At 46.1% G+C, this 18810-nt stretch overlaps 1 protein-coding gene across 1 annotated transcript in view; it reads right to left on the bottom strand.

Annotated features, from left to right (window-relative positions):
* Positions 1–18810, bottom strand: part of aldh1a3 (aldehyde dehydrogenase 1 family, member A3) — a 75939-nt gene that overhangs the window by 28581 nt on the left and 28548 nt on the right. Inside the window, exon 6 of the mRNA XM_084308686.1 lies at positions 2522–2650. Coding sequence (XP_084164812.1) covers positions 2522–2650 — 129 coding nt within the window. The remainder of the gene's footprint in view (positions 1–2521; positions 2651–18810) is intronic.

Below are 18810 nucleotides of genomic sequence, written 5' to 3'. Positions count from 1 at the left end.
CCACTACCTAAATCCACTACCTAAGCCCACTACCTAAACCCACTACCTAAGCCCACTACCTAAGCCCACTACCTAAATCCACTACCTAAATCCACTACCTAAGCCCACTACCTAAACCCACTACCTAAACCCACTACCTAAGCCCACTACCTAAATCCACTACCTAATCCCACTACCTAAGTCTGCTACCTAAATCCACTACCTAAGCCCACTACCTAAACCCACTACCTAAGCCCACTACCTAAACCCACTACCTAAATCCACTACCTAAATCCACTACCTAAGCCCACTACCTAAACCCACTACCTAAACCCACTACCTAAGCCCACTACCTAAATCCACTACCTAATCCCACTACCTAAGCCCACTACCTAAATCCACTACCTAATCCCACTACCTAAGCCCACTACCTAAATCCACTACCTAATCCCACTACCTAAGCCCACTACCTAAATCCACTACCTAAGCCCACTACCTAAACCCACTACCTAAGCCCACTACCTAAGCCCTAAACCCACTACCTAAACCCACTACCTAAGCCCACTACCTAAATCCACTACCTAATCCCACTACCTAAACCCACTACCTAAGCCCACTACCTAAGTCCGCTACCTAAATCCACTACCTAAGCCCACTACCTAAATCCACTACCTAAACCCACTACCTAAGCCCACTACCTAAGCCCACTACCTAAATCCACTACCTAAACCCACTACCTAAGCCCTAAACCCACTACCTAAACCCACTACCTAAGCCCTAATCCCACTACCTAAACCCACTACCTAAACCCACTACCTAAATCCACTACCTAAGCCCACTACCTAAGCCCACTACCTAAGCCCACTACCTAAGCCCACTACCTAAATCCACTACCTAAGCCCACTACCTAAGTCTGCTACCTAAATCCACTACCTAATCCCACTACCTAAACCCACTACCTAAGCCCACTACCTAAGCCCACTACCTAAGTCCACTACCTAAGTCCGCTACCTAAATCCACTATCTAAGCCCACTACCTAAATCCACTACCTAAGCCCACTACCTAAGTCTGCTACCTAAACCCACTACCTAAGCCCACTACCTAAGTCTGCTACCTAAACCCACTACCTAAGCCCACTACCTAAACCCACTACCTAAGTCTGCTACCTAAATCCACTACCTAAGCCCACTATCTAAGCCTACTACCTAAGCCCACTACCTAAGCCCGCTACCTAAGCCCACTACCTAAGCCCACTACCTAAGCCACGCATAGACAGGTTGAGTGGTAGACGTTCTGGGAGAAAACCCGGCCTGACATGACAATGTGTTAGTGATTAGGACCACAGGGTAGTTCCTCGCTCTAAACAATCATCCCGAAACACGACAGAGGAGAGAGGCAGCACAATGACATAAGAGCTGGGCTTTAGGCCTACTATAGCAATGATAGCCTAGAACTCTTTGGAACAATGGTCTGTCAGCAAATACTAATGTTCATGTGACTTCCTTTATCCCTATACTCTATATACTGTAGCAATACGTTAGGATGTAACGTCCCTGTAGTTGATTTATCCCTACTCTATATACTGTAGCAATATGTTAGGATGCACTTGATTTACTGTATCCCTACTCTATACTGTAACATCTGCACAGGGGACAGTTTTTACTGAAGCTTCACATTATTTGTTGCAGCATGAAAGGAGAGAAGAGGACAAAGAGGAGAGGAGTAGAGAGGTGGGGAGAGGAGTAGAGAGGTGGGGAGGGGAGAAGAGAAGAGAATAGAAGAGAAGACAAGACAATACAAGAGAAGAGAAGAGAACAGAACAGAAGACAAGAGAAGACAAGACAAGATAAGAGAAGACAAGACAAGACAAGACAAGACAAGACAAGACAAGACAAGACAAGACAAGACAAGACAAGACAAGACAAGAGAAGAGAAGAGAAGAGAAGAGAAGAGAAGAGAAGAGAAGAGAAGAGAAGAGAAGAGAAGAGAGGAGAGGAGAGGAGAGGAGAGGAGAGGAGAGGAGAGGAGAGGAGAGGAGAGGAGAGGAGAGGAGAGGAGAGGAGAGGAGAGGAGAGTAATCTAGCAAGTACCTTAATGACCTTTTATCCCCAAAGTACACATTATTACTGTGTTTTGTATGTTTTTACAGGTGGCGCAACAGGCGGGATCATCCCTATGTTCCCCGGGTCCTATGTTCCCCGGGTTCTATGTTCCCCGCTTTGATTGATTAATAGATTGAAAACTTTATTAATTTTTATTATTTTATTAATTATGAATGTCCGCCTTGTTTCGAACGGTTAAGCTTAGGCCCTCTTGCGAACTGGTTAAGGTTAGAGTTTGGAATCAGGGCTGGTGGTCTAAAATTTTCAATCAATCAATCAATCAATCAATCAAAGCGGGGAACATAGAACCCGGGGAACATAGGACCCGGGGAACATAGACATGCTCCCCAACAGGCCACAGTTGCCATTTGTCTTCGTGATCATCAGATATAACTATAATTCCATTACAGATAATCCATTACTCTGCAGGCCTGCTCACCTCTTTGATGAGCGCTCCGACGTGCAGGGCGGTGAGAGGCGTCTGCTCGGCGGGCTTGATGACCACGGTGTTTCCACAGCTCAGCGCGGGCGCTATCTTCCACATGAACATCAGGAGAGGGAAGTTCCACTGGAAGAGACGAAGAACAGGTAAGTGTCCGATCTGATCTAGTGTCAGTGTTACTGGAAGAGACGAAGAACAGGTAAGTGTCTGATCTGATCTAGTGTCAGCGTTACTGGAAGAGACGAAGAGCAGGTAAGTGTCTGATCTGATCTGATGTCAGCGTTACTGCTATGTGATGTTGTAAAGAAACATCTGCAGATAAGTGTCTGATGTGATCTAGTGTTCTATTTTTTTTCTTTTTTCTTTGATTATTATTAATAATTATTTAATTTTTTTAACTATGTTTTAACCCTGTAGCACTTTGGGATCCTAGTGAATGAAAAGTGCAATACAAATACAATTTATTATTATTATGATTATTAGTGTCAGTGTTACTGCTATGTGATGTTGTAAACAAACATCTGCAGGGCAGAAACCAACATTTTACCAACAACAACAACAACAACAACAGTAGTAACTATTTAGATTAGATTAGATTAAAATGTATTGTCATCATACAGCACGAGTACAGTACAATGCAAATAAGTTTGGCATCCAACCAGAGTGCAAATGTAGCAGTAAAGTGCAACAGCAATATACAATGTACATGTGATTACACTGGGTTTAAAGTATATAATATTACTACTGAGCATAGTGTTAATCAGATGTATGTACAGAGTTGTATTAATATGTACAGTGATACAGGTATAAAGACACTATGGTAGTAAGTCATACTGGCCAACAGCGTAACTAGTAAGAGTAGGTAAGGGATATGTACAGATATAGATATGTAAAAAGGATTATATGCAGGTATGTACAGATGTGGATATATATATATATATATATTAGAGGTGGGCATAGATTAATTTTTTTAATCTAGATTAATCTATCGGCAATCCTGGATTTAATCTAGATTAATCTAGATTAAAATGGCTCAAAAAAAAAAAAAAAAAACTGCCGAAGGCATTCAAAATATGTGTGTTCTACCCAAATAATGACCAGAAGTAAGTCCTTACTTTTTCTTTCCTCCTTATGTTTCTCAGGCCAGGTGGCCCATTACACCATGAGCCCATCTCCCATTTCCAAAATGCATTACAGACTGTTTGAAAAAGCTGTTTTGCTATGATAATTGGTAATGAAATATCAAAATAATGTTCAATAAGATGTACTTGTGTTTAATAAGTTGTTTTATTCAGAAGTTAACACAAATAAATAATATTACCAGTACAGTACAGTATCTAGCACACTCTCAGGAGCAAAACAGAAAGAATCATTTCAAACTTGAACTATGTGACATGGCTTGAATCAACTGCTCCAGTGGAGTTGCTCAGTGGCCAATGGTGTCAACTGTGGTTGTACTGGGCAGCTCCCAGGTGTGAATGGAACTCTGTGAATGTGAAGCAGGGCGTTCCTGAAAAAGAGCATCTGTGCTCAGCGAACCTACCCTGGGTAAATAAAGGTATAAAAAAAAAAAAAAAAAAAAAAAAAAAAATTTTTTAGATTAATGCGTTAATTATATTATCGCGCGATACTAGTATAGCGTTAACGCAGCACGTTAACGCCGTTAACGGCCCAGCTCTAATATATATATATATATATATATATATGGTAAGAATAAATATATATATACAACCACACAACAACAACAACAAAAACGTATCATGGTAATTTCAGTTTTACCATGGTACCAGCCAATGTATAAATAATTTACCATGGTACTACCATGGCAAAAGTCATGTATCGCCACGGTATAATCCATATGGTGGATTTTTTTTTAGAAATATGATACTTTTTCATAAAGGAAAGCTGCAATTACTACTATAGTACTACTACTGCTACGAAAAATGTAATCTGGCCTATGGGTGACCATGTTGGGTGGGGCATTCTATAATTTCTATCTTTCTATGTGACTCGCCCATTCCTATCTATCTACGTCCCTCACCCCATATCTCTCATATGCGTACATTCTCTTTTTTTGCGTCCATGGAACGTCTACTGCTTGATCACAAAATCAACATGGGCTCAAATAATAATAAATAATCTAGTGATACTTAATTGTGGTCCCTCTGCCCACTAATATAGATGTGGAATAAGAGTAAATTCACTTAGATCCTTCAAGCCTGAGGGCACAGTTCCAGGCTGGATCTCTTTCCACTTGAGGATCAAAACTCCTTTGAACAAACAACTTAGCCTTCTGCTTCCCAGAGTCTTATTTTCAAAAACACTGACGCAGAAGCACTACTCGCTTACTAACGCTTGTTGAAACCCACCAGGCGCAGGCGCAAGCACGAGCGGGTTTCGTGCGAGAACAGCACGCGTGGCCATCCACACGAGTCCGACTTCGGAGCGGGCGAAAGTGCACGGAGGAAGGCACATTTACATTGGAACAGCTGTAAATGCCTAGTCTATATATATTACACATATGTTGGATTATGTAATTGGTTTGTCATGACAAACCAATAAAAAATCGCGAATTAACCGGTGGCTACAACAACACACAGTAACTACATGCATCATTGTTTACAATGAACGGTGGGGCTGTTGTTGTAGCCACCGGTTAATTCGCGATTTTTAATTGGTTTGTCATGACAAACCAATTACATAATCCAACATATGTGTAAAGAAACTGTCGTAAATTAAATTGATCAAAATGACCCGTATAAGCATTACAGGAGGGATCAAAATCATCTAGCGGTTTCTGGAAAAGGCCACAGGAGAATTCAGTCAAAAGCTAACAGTGCAACCCTTCACCCTTCACCTAGCAGCTATAGGAAAAAGCTCAGAGTGCCATAAAAATAAGAACAGATCAAATGGCAAACAGATGACACATCTTCCTCCACACAACGAACAGGGATGGTGCGCCCAATAACTAACTTTAAGTCAAAAAGTGACAGCCTGAAGGCCAGCAGAGAAGAGTTCTGTTTACTTTAGCTAGCAGACCAAACAGGCCATTCTGGGATACCCACTGTTAGGTTGAGTGGGTACTATATTTCCATCTGTATGAGGGTCGCATTCAGGGACACTTGGGTAAATCATTCTAAAAGGAAACTAGTTCATGTCCCCTCTGTAAGGTCACCTTGTAACGCTGTTTCGCAAGACCCAAATGACTGTCACTTAGAGGGGAGACCTTCTAGCCAATAGAAAAGCATGCTCTCTGGGGTGACGGCACTGGATGGCGCAAGGGCGGGGGGGATTCTCTCTTCTCTATAAAACCTGCAGGTTGAATGATGGAGGGGAACAGAGAGACAGAGACACGGAGACACAGAGACGCAGAGAGACACGCAGAGAGAACGGAGAAGCAGAGACTGGAGAATCCACCCCACCAGAGTTCGAGAACAGAGCCGAGAAGAAACCTTCGAGACGAGCTGATTAGAAATAGAAATAATTGATGCTGTAAACCTGATTGATTAAGCTGTTGGATATTCCAATAAAGCAACGGTCAGACCGTTTACACCTGCAGCGCTGTCTCCTGTCTCCACGTGATTTCCAAAGGACCAATCAGATGAATTAACTCTTTATTATAACGTGATACAACAGCAGAGTAAGCAGCTATCCCACTATACAACTGAAAACGATTAGATAGCTATACATAGAATCATTGAGAATATACATTAAAACAACATATTCCAGTTAACGGTATATTTTTTTAATGATTCGTTACGGCGTAATCAATACTTCCATTTGTATAAATTGCGTTAAGCGGCTGAGGAGGCTGAGGAGCTTGTCGCGGCTCATGCGCATGCGCACGCTCGGCCAATCAGAGCAACGCGGAAGGGCATGTTGGTTGCCGAAAGTATTCACGCGGTGAGGACACAGCACATGTATTCAAAGAACTACAATCAGTGGACCAGAGTTCCCCACTCCAAACTAAATCAGCAGACTCTCCACCACCCGGTCTAAAGTTAGATCCACAAAGGGTTAGTTCTCTGGGAACTGCTAGACATTGCACACCTGCTGTAATTAACACTTTGATCGCCATGGTTAAATTCATAATTTACCATTCCTCGCCATCTCTATTTGTCTATGGAGAAGTTCCCCTTCTTTGCAGGGCTATAACTTTTTAAATTTTATTGCTAAATTGACATTATTATGGCCCATTCAATGTCCTATATCTATTGTTCAGGGTGTAGCAACGTTATACTTTTTCATTCACATATTCATACTAAAATACGGTCTAAAGTATAAGTATGTTTTTATCGTTTTCTGCAGCTTTCTCCAGAACGTGATTTATAGCTCCAAATGCATTATATTGATGATGAAATACAGTTTGATAGCAATCGGCGCGAGATAAAAAATTTCAACTGGACGTGGTTCTAGAAGTTACTACGTATCATCTGATGTTGACCGGATGGGCGGGGGGTCGTTTATAATTCCGTGGGCAACGTTATATCATTCATCTAGTGTGGGTGATATGATCATCAGAGCCGTTAGTAAAGAACACGTTGGAAAATAATGCTGGATCTTACCGTATCTTCCTCACGCCGTTGGACGATGAGCGTGGAGCAGAGATATTCCTATTATGGGATGTCGAAATACCCGATCCATCTCCAGGTTGTATAATAGTATATACGTCCAAATCATGTTGTTTGTCGAGTTATTTGCACCGATCGGTGTTCACTGTGTCAAGATGGAGTCCTGCTAATGATAGCGAGTGCCCGGACGAAATATGGGTGAGCACCACTTCATCCACATGACTTCCTGTTGGGCGATCTGCCGATCGGCCACCAGATGGCGCTCTTGAACCGTTAGAGAGTTGAGTGGAGCTCAGCAGTATATCTCAGGTCCCCGGAGGAGAAATATGATTTCGATCACAGATTTTTGAAATATTGATATCAAAGACGTGTTACGGCGTCTTCGGCAGAATGAGCATGGCGGACAATGACGAGTTTCGGCGTTTCCGGCGATTAAAGTGTTAAATGTCATCTCAGCATAGTGTAATTCTGAGATTTCCAGGCCGATGCCCGGTCTCACAGGAAATCAAATTAATCGAATTAACAAAAAGGCCAAAGGCAACCTATAACATGAATGTAGTGTTCTCTGTAACTGTCATTGCTGCCTCATGCCCAGAACCTACACCCCTCGCGCCACAGCAGTAAGAACCAGGGAGATCCCCCCTTGAACGGCCTTTCCAAGGTTTCTCTCACACAGCAGTAAGAACCTACACCCCTCGCACCACAGCAGTTAGAACCTACACCCCTCGCACCACAGCAGTAAGAACCTACACCCCTCGCACCACAGCAGTTAGAACCTACACCCCTCGCACCACAGCAGTAAGAACCTACACCCCTCGCACCACAGCAGTTAGAACTTAGAACCTACACCCCTCGCACCAAATTTGTTTTCATATTATCACAGTTTGAATGGTTAAGAACATATTTACTAACAGCTAACAGTTATAGTATCTCTAAATAGTAAAAACCTTTGTTTAAAAAAGGCAGTTTGTGACACCTAGCATCTGACTGCCATGGTGTTTAAAATGCAGCCAAACTTAGATTGTATTTTCTCTGTTTTTTTCGGCTCTGAGACTTGAGGTTTAAAGGAACACGCCAATGTAAAATAAAAATAAAATAAAACACCAGGGCTTTTGAGGTGATGAAATCACTGCGCCCAGCCAGCAGTAGTGCGTAAAAAAATTGTTACGAGTATATATGTTATGGTTTGTAACCGACCCCAATCGCACAACACAAGACAGGTATGAGAGTAAGCCAAGAACTGGGCATTTATTGAAACACACAGAAACGGCACTGTCCCTTTAAGGGAGAACACAAATAACTGGAAAACAAGAAATGGGAAAAGGCAGAGTGCCTTTAAGAGGCGAGCTGGCAAGGGGAGGGCTAAGGGAAAAACAGACAGGGCAAGGGACAAGGGCAGGAACTGGGAGGACTAGGGGGACTGGACAGGGAAGACTAGGAGGACTAGGAGGGGAACCAGGGACAGAGGCCCGCGGAGGCGGGCTGGGGACAGGGAGGACTAGGAGGACTAGAGTGGGGAAACAGGGACAGAGGCCCGCGGAGGCGGGCTGGGGACAGGGAGGACTAGGAGGACTAGAGTGGGGAAACAGGGACAGAGGCCTGCGGAACAGGGCGAGGGCTGGAGCTGCTTAAGGGACAGAGAAAACAGACAACGCCTGGGATACAAGCATTGATGAATGTTGCTGCTCTGCAGCTTCTCCCGGGATGGTTAGTCTGGGGAAGCAGGTGGTGACGTCAGAGCCGCTCTGCAGACTTCTCTCGGCAGATCTCCGAGGTGGTAAGCGGGACCGAGAGGGAGAGAGGGAGCGGGTTAGCTCAGAGTACAGTAGGGAACAGAGCAGGTGAACAGGAGAAGTGACTTGTCCCAAAAACAGAGTAATCCAGGTGACAGAATCTTCGGTGTATATACACACTGTGAGTAAACGTCCCAAACACAAATCCACGTGATAGAATCTTCGGTGCAAATAAACACTGTGAGCGAAGTCCCAAATACAAATCCAAGTGATAATATCTTCGGTGTGTAAACACACAGTGAGCGATGATAAGGCCAAATATTATCCCAATGAACAATCCAAAAAGCTGATGCTGGGTGAGTGACAGTCTGACAAAAAGCAGGATATCTTCAGTGTCTAAAAACACACGAAAAACGAATAGGAATCAAAGACAGTCATAAAAAACTCACCCAGGCGCTGTGCGTAAAGAGAGCAGGATCAACAGGGCGAGCGCGTCGCCACGGGGAACGGGGTGTCCAAGCGGAGGTCTGAGTGGTGCGCGACTGCTTGGAGTAAGCGTCGGTACGGAGGGCGCATCTGGCGCGGAGGTCTGAGTGGTGCGCGACTGCTTGGAGTACGTGCCGGTACGGAGGGCGCATCTGGCGCGGAGGTCTGAGTGGTGCGCGTCTGCTTGGAGTACGCGCCGGTACGGAGGACGCATCTGGAGTGCGTCTGAATGCGCGTCTGGAGTGAAGAGCGCGTCTGCGCGGAAGAGCGCGCCGGCTCGGAGAGATGCATCCTCCCGTAGAGTATTAGGAAGCGATGCGCGTCTGGAGTGAAGAGCGCGTCTGCTGCGCGGAGGTCTGGATGCGGGTCTGGGCGTCTGCTGCGCGGAGGTCTGAATGCGCGTCTGGGCGTCTGCTGCGCGGAGGTCTGGATGCGCGTCTGGACGTCTGCTGCGCGGAGGTCTGAAGTGGAACACTGGAATACCTCCCGTAGAGGATTAGAGAGCGTAGTAACAATGTCTCCATCCAGGCAAACGGCGACAGGTGGCCAAAGCTTGCACCCCGTCTCACGCCGGAGATAAAACAGCAGACAGAACCAGAACTCCCGTAGGAGCCTATAGACAGAGTAACTCCCGAAGGAGTTAGGTGATAGAGATATGATAAGGAATGATACGGGACGACCCGACCGGAACTGAGGGGAGAGCGAGGTACTTAAAGCCCACAGGGGAACTAATTAGAATACACGTCAGGTGCGTGAAGGTAATTGATACTTGAACCTAGAAGTGTGTGTTCGGCACCAGACCAATCAAACACATAATGACAGGTAGTCCAAGGGTGTGGTTGCTGAAGAGCAAACGAACGCGAGGGTGGGGGCTAGTGAGGTGAGGAGAATGCAATTGATTAACAGAAAACTAAAGGAACAGAGCGAGTAGGCTTAAAGGAACAGAGCGAGTAGGCTTAAAGGAACAGAGCGAGTAGGTGGGCAATGGACAAAACCTCACAGTACCCCCCCCCTCCACGGGAGCCACCCGGCGACCCAAAAATACAGACAGAGTGGCAGGGGACAAAAGCAAGGCAACAAACAAAAAGTACTGGGCCAAGCCAGCAGGGGAAGCCACAACAAAGGTGGGGCTAGCAACCGGGGCAGGGTAGCCGAGGGGTAACTAGGGGAGCTGAGGGGTAACCAGAGGAGCTGAGGGGTAACTAGAGGAGCTGAGGGGTAACTAAGAGGAGCTGAGGGGTAACAGCCAAGGGCACTGAATGCTACAGGGCCTTTGCTAGCTGTACCGCCACATTAACATAGAGGCTGCGCTAGCCGCCGGAGCTAGGCTAGCAGACAGGGCTGGAACAGGGGCACTGGAGAGGGGAACAGGGAAGGGGCTAGCAGAGGGAAAGGGTAGCTGCCAGGGCACTGATCGCTACAGGGCCTATGCTAGCTGTACCGCCACATTAACATAGAGGCTGCGCTAGCTGCCGGAGCTAGGCTGGCAGACAGGGCTGGACCAGCATGAGAGAACAAGCTAGCTGGAAGGACAGTCCTAGCTGTGGGGAACTGACCTTGCTAGCAGAAGGGGCAGTCCTAGCAGTGAGAGAAAACTGACCTTGCTAGCTGAAGGGGCAGCCCTAGCAGTGGGAGCAAACTGACCCTGCTAGCTGAAGGGGCAGTCCTAGCAGTGGGAGAAAACTGACCTTGCTAGCTGAAGGGGCAGTCCTAGCAGTGGGGGCAAACTGACCTTGCTAGCTGAAAGGGCAGTCCTAGCAGTGGGAAAACTGACCTCGCTAGGCGAAAGGGCAGTCCTAGCAGTGGGAAAAAACTGACCTTGCTAGCTGAAAGGGCAGTCCTAGCAGTGGGAAAAAACTGACCTTGCTAGCTGAAAGGGCAGTCCTAGCAGTGGGAAAAACTGACCTTGCTAGCTGAAAGGGCAGTCCTAGCAGTGGGAAAACTGACCTTGCTAGCTGAAAAGGCAGTCCTAGCAGTGGGAGAAAAATGACCTTGCTAGCTGAAAGGGCAGTCCTAGCAGTGGGAAAAACTGACCTTGCTAGCTGAAGGAGCAGTCCTAGCAGTGGGAAAACTGACCTTGCTAGCTGAAGGAGCAGTCCTAGCAGTGGGAAGGCTACACAAAAGGTGGAGGCCATGCAGAGGGACCGGGTTAGCTGCCTGGGCATGGCTAGCTACAGGGCCTATGCTAGCTGCAAGGCTGCATTAACATAGAGGCTGTGCTAACAGCCGGGGCTAAGCTAGCAGACTGGGGCCATGCAGAGGGACTGGGTTAGCTGCCTGGGCAAGGCTAGCTACAGGGCCTATGCCAGCAGCAAGGGCTGCATTAACATAGTGGCTGTGCTAGCAGCCGGGGCAAAGCTAGCAGACTGGGGCCATGCTGGTAGTAGAGGCCTAACAAGCTGCAGGGGAGCTAACGAGGCTAACAGGGAAGCCAACAGGGAAGCTAACAGGCTAACAGGGGAGCCAACAGGGCTAACAGGAAGGACTAAACAGGCTAACCAGGGGAGCTAACAGGGGAGACTAACAAAAAAAAAGGCAAACTCAACCACACCGTCTGTGCTGGCTGGGGTCGTCGATTGGTCGGGTCGTACTGTTATGGTTTGTAACCGACCCCAATCGCACAACACAAGACAGGTATGAGAGTAAGCCAAGAACTGGGCATTTATTGAAACACACAGAAAACGGCACTGTCCCTTTAAGGGAGAACACAAATAACTGGAAAACAAGAAATGGGAAAAGGCACAGTGCCTTTAAGAGGCGAGCTGGCAAGGGGAGGGCTAAGGGAAAAACGGACAGGGCAAGGGACAAGGGCAGGAACTGGGAGGACTAGGGGGACTGGACAGGGAAGACTAGGAGGACTAGGAGGGGAACCAGGGACAGAGGCCCGCGGAGGCGGGCTGGGGACAGGGAGGACTAGGAGGACTAGAGTGGGGAAACAGGGACAGAGGCCCGCGGAGGCGGGCTGGGGACAGGGAGGACTAGGAGGACTAGAGTGGGGAAACAGGGACAGAGGCCCGCGGAACAGGGCGAGGGCTGGAGCTGCTTAAGGGACAGAGAAAACAGACAACGCCTGGGATACAAGCATTGATGAATGTTGCTGCTCTGCAGCTTCTCCCGGGATGGTTAGTCTGGGGAAGCAGGTGGTGACGTCAGAGCCGCTCTGCAGACTTCTCTCGGCAGATCTCCGAGGTGGTAAGCGGGACCGAGAGGGAGAGAGGGAGCGGGTTAGCTCAGAGTACAGTAGGGAACAGAGCAGGTGAACAGGAGAAGTGACTTGTCCCAAAAACAGAGTAATCCAGGTGACAGAATCTTCGGTGTATATACACACTGTGAGTAAACGTCCCAAACACAAATCCACGTGATAGAATCTTCGGTGCAAATAAACACTGTGAGCGAAGTCCCAAATACAAATCCAAGTGATAATATCTTCGGTGTGTAAACACACAGTGAGCGATGATAAGGCTAAATATTATCCCAATGAACAATCCAAAAAGCTGATGCTGGGTGAGTGACAGTCTGACAAAAAGCAGGATATCTTCAGTGTCTAAAAACACACGAAAAACGAATAGGAATCAAAGACAGTCATAAAAAACTCACCCAGGCGCTGTGCGTAAAGAGAGCAGGATCAACAGGGCGAGCGCGTCGCCACGGGGAACGGGGTGTCCAAGCGGAGGTCTGAGTGGTGCGCGACTGCTTGGAGTAAGCGTCGGTACGGAGGGGCGCATCTGGCGCGGAGGTCTGAGTGGTGCGCGACTGCTTGGAGTACGCGCCGGTACGGAGGGCGCATCTGGCGCGGAGGTCTGAGTGGTGCGCGTCTGCTTGGAGTACGCGCCGGTACGGAGGACGCATCTGGAGTGCGTCTGAATGCGCGTCTGGAGTGAAGAGCGCGTCTGCGCGGAAGAGCGCGCCGGCTCGGAGAGACGCATCCTCCCGTAGAGTATTAGGAAGCGATGCGCGTCTGGAGTGAAGAGCGCGTCTGCTGCGCGGAGGTCTGGATGCGCGTCTGGGCGTCTGCTGCGCAGAGGTCTGAATGCGCGTCTGGGCGTCTGCTGCGCGGAGGTCTGGATGCGCGTCTGGACGTCTGCTGCGCGGAGGTCTGAAGTGGAACACTGGAATACCTCCCGTAGAGGATTAGAGAGCGTAGTAACAATGTCTCCATCCAGGCAAACGGCGACAGGTGGCCAAAGCTTGCACCCCGTCTCACGCCGGAGATAAAACAGCAGACAGAACCAGAACTCCCGTAGGAGCCTATAGACAGAGTAACTCCCGAAGGAGTTAGGTGATAGAGATATGATAAGGAATGATACGGGACGACCCGACCGGAACTGAGGGGAGAGCGAGGTACTTAAAGCCCACAGGGGAACTAATTAGAATACACGTCAGGTGCGTGAAGGTAATTGATACATGAACCTAGTGTGTTCGGCACCAGACCAATCAAACACATAATGACAGGTAGTCCAAGGGTGTGGTTGCTGAAGAGCAAACGAACGCGAGGGTGGGGGCTAGTGAGGTGAGGAGAATGCAATTGATTAACAGAAAACTAAAGGAACAGAGCGAGTAGGCTTAAAGGAACAGAGCGAGTAGGCTTAAAGGAACAGAGCGAGTAGGTGGGCAATGGACAAAACCTCACAATATATCTGCTTAGAAAACTCAAATCTATTTTCCTTTCTCCACGTGGTAAATACACAGGTCACAACATGTTTACAGGAACGTTTTGGAGTTGTATTTGGAGTGTATTTCGTGACTGTTGGGAACTAGGCTACACTGGCACACCTACTTCCAGTGAATGACGCTAAGCTAGGCTAACGGTGCGGCTGTTCCCTAAGCCTAATGCATGCACAGATAAGAAAAGGGTATGTATCTGCTTGTCTAACTCCAGGGTAGATGGCAAATAAGCTCATTTCCAAAAAGGTGGCGTGTTCTTTTAACTAGATTCAAATAAGCATATCTTCTTCAAATATTTTCAATGTATGACACATCATTTGAAAGCTTACATTCTGTACTTTCATAATCTGTAAATATCAGAAGAATGACAGAGGGAGAGACTTGCGCCACGAACTGCTGCCGGGCTCGGTCACAAATATGACGAAACTCAAACTGCACAGTCTCACATGATGAACCGCACTGCTTGGTGCAGCCCTGGCCACTGCGTCCACAGCAGAGGGACCAAGAATAACACAACAGCCACTGCGTCCACAGCAGAGGGACCAAGAATAACACAACAACCACCGCGTCCACAGCAGAGGGACCAAGAATAACACAACAACCACCGCGTCCACAGCAGAGGGACCAAGAATAACACAACAGCCACGAACAGAAAGACGGGTTCAGGAAGTTGAAGTGAAAGAATGACAGCTCTGCCAGTGTTGTAGTATTCGAGTCCAAGCCCTGGACTGATTTTCAGGACTCGTGACTCGACTTGGACTTGAGCGCCGATGACTCGGACTTGGATTTGGACTCGAGCATTGACTGCATTCGGACTCGGAAGGTGCAGACGAGAACTCGGACTTGTCAATTGATAAATATACAGTTATTTATTTAAAATGTAATTGGCCCTAATCATTTGGCATAAGATATTGATGGCTATATTAATACTAATAATAACAATTATTTAATTTCGTGCAAGGGCAGACACGCGTGTTCCACCTACATGCGGATTCACATCGATACCCTCATGTTCAGTTCTTAAGATGTCTAAAGAGACGCCCGGAATTTTGTGCTTTGCTTACACAGATTTTACATACAATTCCAGCAAGAGCACTGCTAGATATGTAAACAAACTATTGAAGAGAAGACCGGAACAACCTCAAGCTTCAACAGACATCTGTGGAGTGGACTCAACTTTGATGACTTGGACTTGGACTCGGACTATATGGGGACTCGACTCGGGCTCTTCTTTGGTGACTCGGACTTGGACTTGGACTCGAACACTGGGGACTCGAGACTCGACTCGGACTCGAGATTTAGTGACTCGACTACCACACTGAGCTCTGCAAATAAAAGACGACAAAATAGAGGAGGAAAGACGGCAAGTCTAAATAAAAACACAGAGAAGAGAAGAAGAAGAAGAAGAACAGAAGAAATATAAAGGATAATAAAGCAGTGGAGAAAAGAAGGCGAAGGTAACTAAAAGGAAGATCTCACCAAAGTGCTCACAGACCAATTAAAAACATTAGAGAGCATTTGCTCTGATGACACGCAACAAGCAATCACTGCCCTTAAAGGAAAACGCCAACATTTTGGGAAATTAGCTTACCGTCTTCTCCAGAAAGCGAGACGAGAAGATAGATACCAGTTTCCTCTCTGTGTGTTCAGTAGAAAGCTAACTGGCTGCACGTTAGCCTAGCTTAGCACAATGAATGGAAGCGGACATGACCGGGTAGCCTTCGGGAGAGGTGTTAGTTGGACATGTTCCCAGCCCCGTTGACCATGTCCCAACCCAAAGTGGACCTAAATCAAACAACCACATGCCAGGTGAGACAGTTATCCAATTCCTTGACAGGTTCAAAATAATGAGGGGAGAGAGATGAGAGATGAGAGATGAGAGATGAGGGGTGAGATATGAGAGATGAGGGATGAGAGATCAGAGATGAGAGATGAGGGATGGGGGATGAGATATGAGAGATGAGGGAAGAGGGATGAGAGATGAGAGATGAGGGAAGAGGGATGAGAGATGAGAGATGAGAGATGAGGGAAGAGGGATGAGAGATGAGAGATGAGGGAAGAGGGATGAGAGATGAGGGGTGAGATATGAGAGATGAGGGAAGAGGGATGAGAGATGAGGGGTGAGATATGAGATATGAGAGATGGGGGATTGGGGGTGAGGGATGAGAGATGAGAGATGAGGGAAGAGGGATGAGAGATGAGGGATGAGAGATGAGAGATGAGGGAAGAGGGATGAGAGATGAGGAGTGAGATATGAGAGATGAGGGAAGAGGGATGAGAGATGAGGGGTGAGATATGAGAGATGGGGGATTGGGGGTGAGGGATGAGAGATGAGGGATGAGAGATGAGAGATGAGAGATGATAGATGAGGGATGAGAGATGAGATAAGAGATGGGGGGTGAGGGATGAGAGATCAGAGACGAGGGGTGAGATATGAGAGATGGGGGATGATGAGGGATGAGAGATGAGATAGGAGTGATGAGTTATGAGGGATGAGAGATGAGGAATGAGGGATGAGGAACGAGGGAGTTAAGTTAGCATAAGTTGAATAGCATATCACTTGGATGAGGATGTTGCTACTTTGCTCTCAGTCCCTCATCCAGCAAACCACCTGGCATCCCTGACCACCCGTCTGAAAACCACTACATTAAACAACATATCAAATAAGGGGCTTAATTTTGATCTTTGGGAGAAAATGTTTCTATGGACCATTACGTTACTTACTTAGGCCCATCGCTCCCAATGGAGCATATAGGCCATCTACGACTATTCTCCATCCAACCATTACATTGCAATAACATTATTAGTACATTGCAAATGCAACGCATGCCAACAACTTCAGCAGCCAAATTATCTGCACAAACAAAACAGTTAGTGCCAGTGTTTTAGTATAAGACTGGAATTAGATACAGTCTTTTAAAAAAAAAGCCTGAATAACCCCTTTAACTTTTCAAAGAACTGAAATCGTTTGTTCAGCAACACTGAGAAGCGAAGCTCTCGTCACTTGGACATCAGACAAGAGGGATTACTGCACAGCGGCCACTAACACAACCAGGATAATAAAACGCCCTAAGCTCCCCATCATCCTGAGCGGACACAAATAACCTATTCATTGCCCCACATTGTCTCTCTCTTCCCCCGCTGGAAACAAATGAATGAATAATCCAGGCACTCAAACCCAAATTAGACAGCCGTACGTGTGGAGTAGTGAATGTTTACTGCTTAGGCATTGTTAACTTTTACAACACTTTGGATACAGACGCCCGTCACCATTAGCGGAGAGGGAGAGAGAGAGAGAGAGAGAGAGAGAGAGAGAGAGACAGACAGAGAGACAGAGAGAGGGGGAGAAAGGTTTCCTGTTTTCCTCTGACAATGACTCATGCTGTGTGGGTGCCAGTGGTACTTTTAGTAATTACACAACGTCCTTCAGTATAAATTTCACTTTTATGACATAATCTCTGATGTCAAACAACAGTCGTTTTGTTCCTTTGTTGCCAAAGCAACATTAGAAGATATACTTATGCAAAAAAAATACTAAAAAAGACAGCGAGAAGGTGAATGGCCGCATTCTGTCAAGATGTAGAAATTATACTCTGGTCCGTCTAGACTCAGTGACAAAGTGCAATGTGATATGATGCCAGAACCTAACAGTGCCCCGCCCTACATCCGATGAAGTTATCAACAATAGGAAAACATCAGACGTTCTAATCTGTGAAAGTATACTGTTGTTGTCAAGTGGAAACCTCAGATTTCATTATTGAGGTGGTTTAAAGTTATGTTAAATTAACTTAACTTAAGGTATACTGCATTAATCCCAGTTGGGAGGTTAATTCCTTTTGCATTTGATCCGTGCATCCTAACCACTTAGGAGCAGTGGGCAGTGGGCAGACAGACACAGACCAGGCGCCCAGGGACCAACTCCAGTTGTAATACCAGCACCTGGGTCAAAGGTCATGGCAGGAGTGCACTGAGCATGTCTTTAGGTTATTCCTTTGTTTGTTTACAATACAGGATTCTCCAGATCTTGAGAACATGTCGTGACATGAAGCCATCCAAAATACATTCCCTAGACTAATTAGACTGATTACAGACTTATTACAGACTTATTACAGACTAATTACAGACTAATTAGACTGATTACAAACTTATTACAAACTAATTAGACTGATTACAGACTGATTACAGACTGATTACAGACTTATTACAGACTGATTAGACTGATTACAGACTTATTACAGACTTATTACAGACTTATTACAGACTGATTACAGACTGATTAGACTGATTACAGACTGATTACAGACTTATTACAGACTGATTACAGACTTATTACAGACTAATTAGACTGATTACAGACTGATTACAGACTTATTACAGACTTATTACAGACTGATTACAGACTGATTAGACTGATTACAAACTTATTACAAACTAATTAGACTGATTACAGACTGATTACAGACTGATTACAGACTTATTACAGACTGATTAGACTGATTACAGACTTATTACAGACTGATTACAGACTTATTACAGACTTATTACAGACTTATTACAGACTGATTACAGACTGATTAGACTGATTACAGACTGATTACAGACTTATTACAGACTGATTACAGACTGATTAGACTGATTACAGACTGATTACAGACTTATTACAGACTGATTACAGACTTATTACAGACTAATTAGACTGATTACAGACTGATTACAGACTTATTACAGACTTATTACAGACTGATTACAGACTGATTAGACTGATTACAGAATAATTACAGACTGATTACAGACTAATTACAGAATAATTACAGACTGATTACAGACTGAT

Source organism: Notolepis coatsorum, assembly GCF_963971535.1.
Source record: "Notolepis coatsorum genome assembly, chromosome: 2".
In the NCBI taxonomy this organism is placed as follows: domain Eukaryota; kingdom Metazoa; phylum Chordata; class Actinopteri; order Aulopiformes; family Paralepididae; genus Notolepis; species Notolepis coatsorum.
This window is presented reverse-complemented; position numbering and strand designations above follow the sequence as displayed.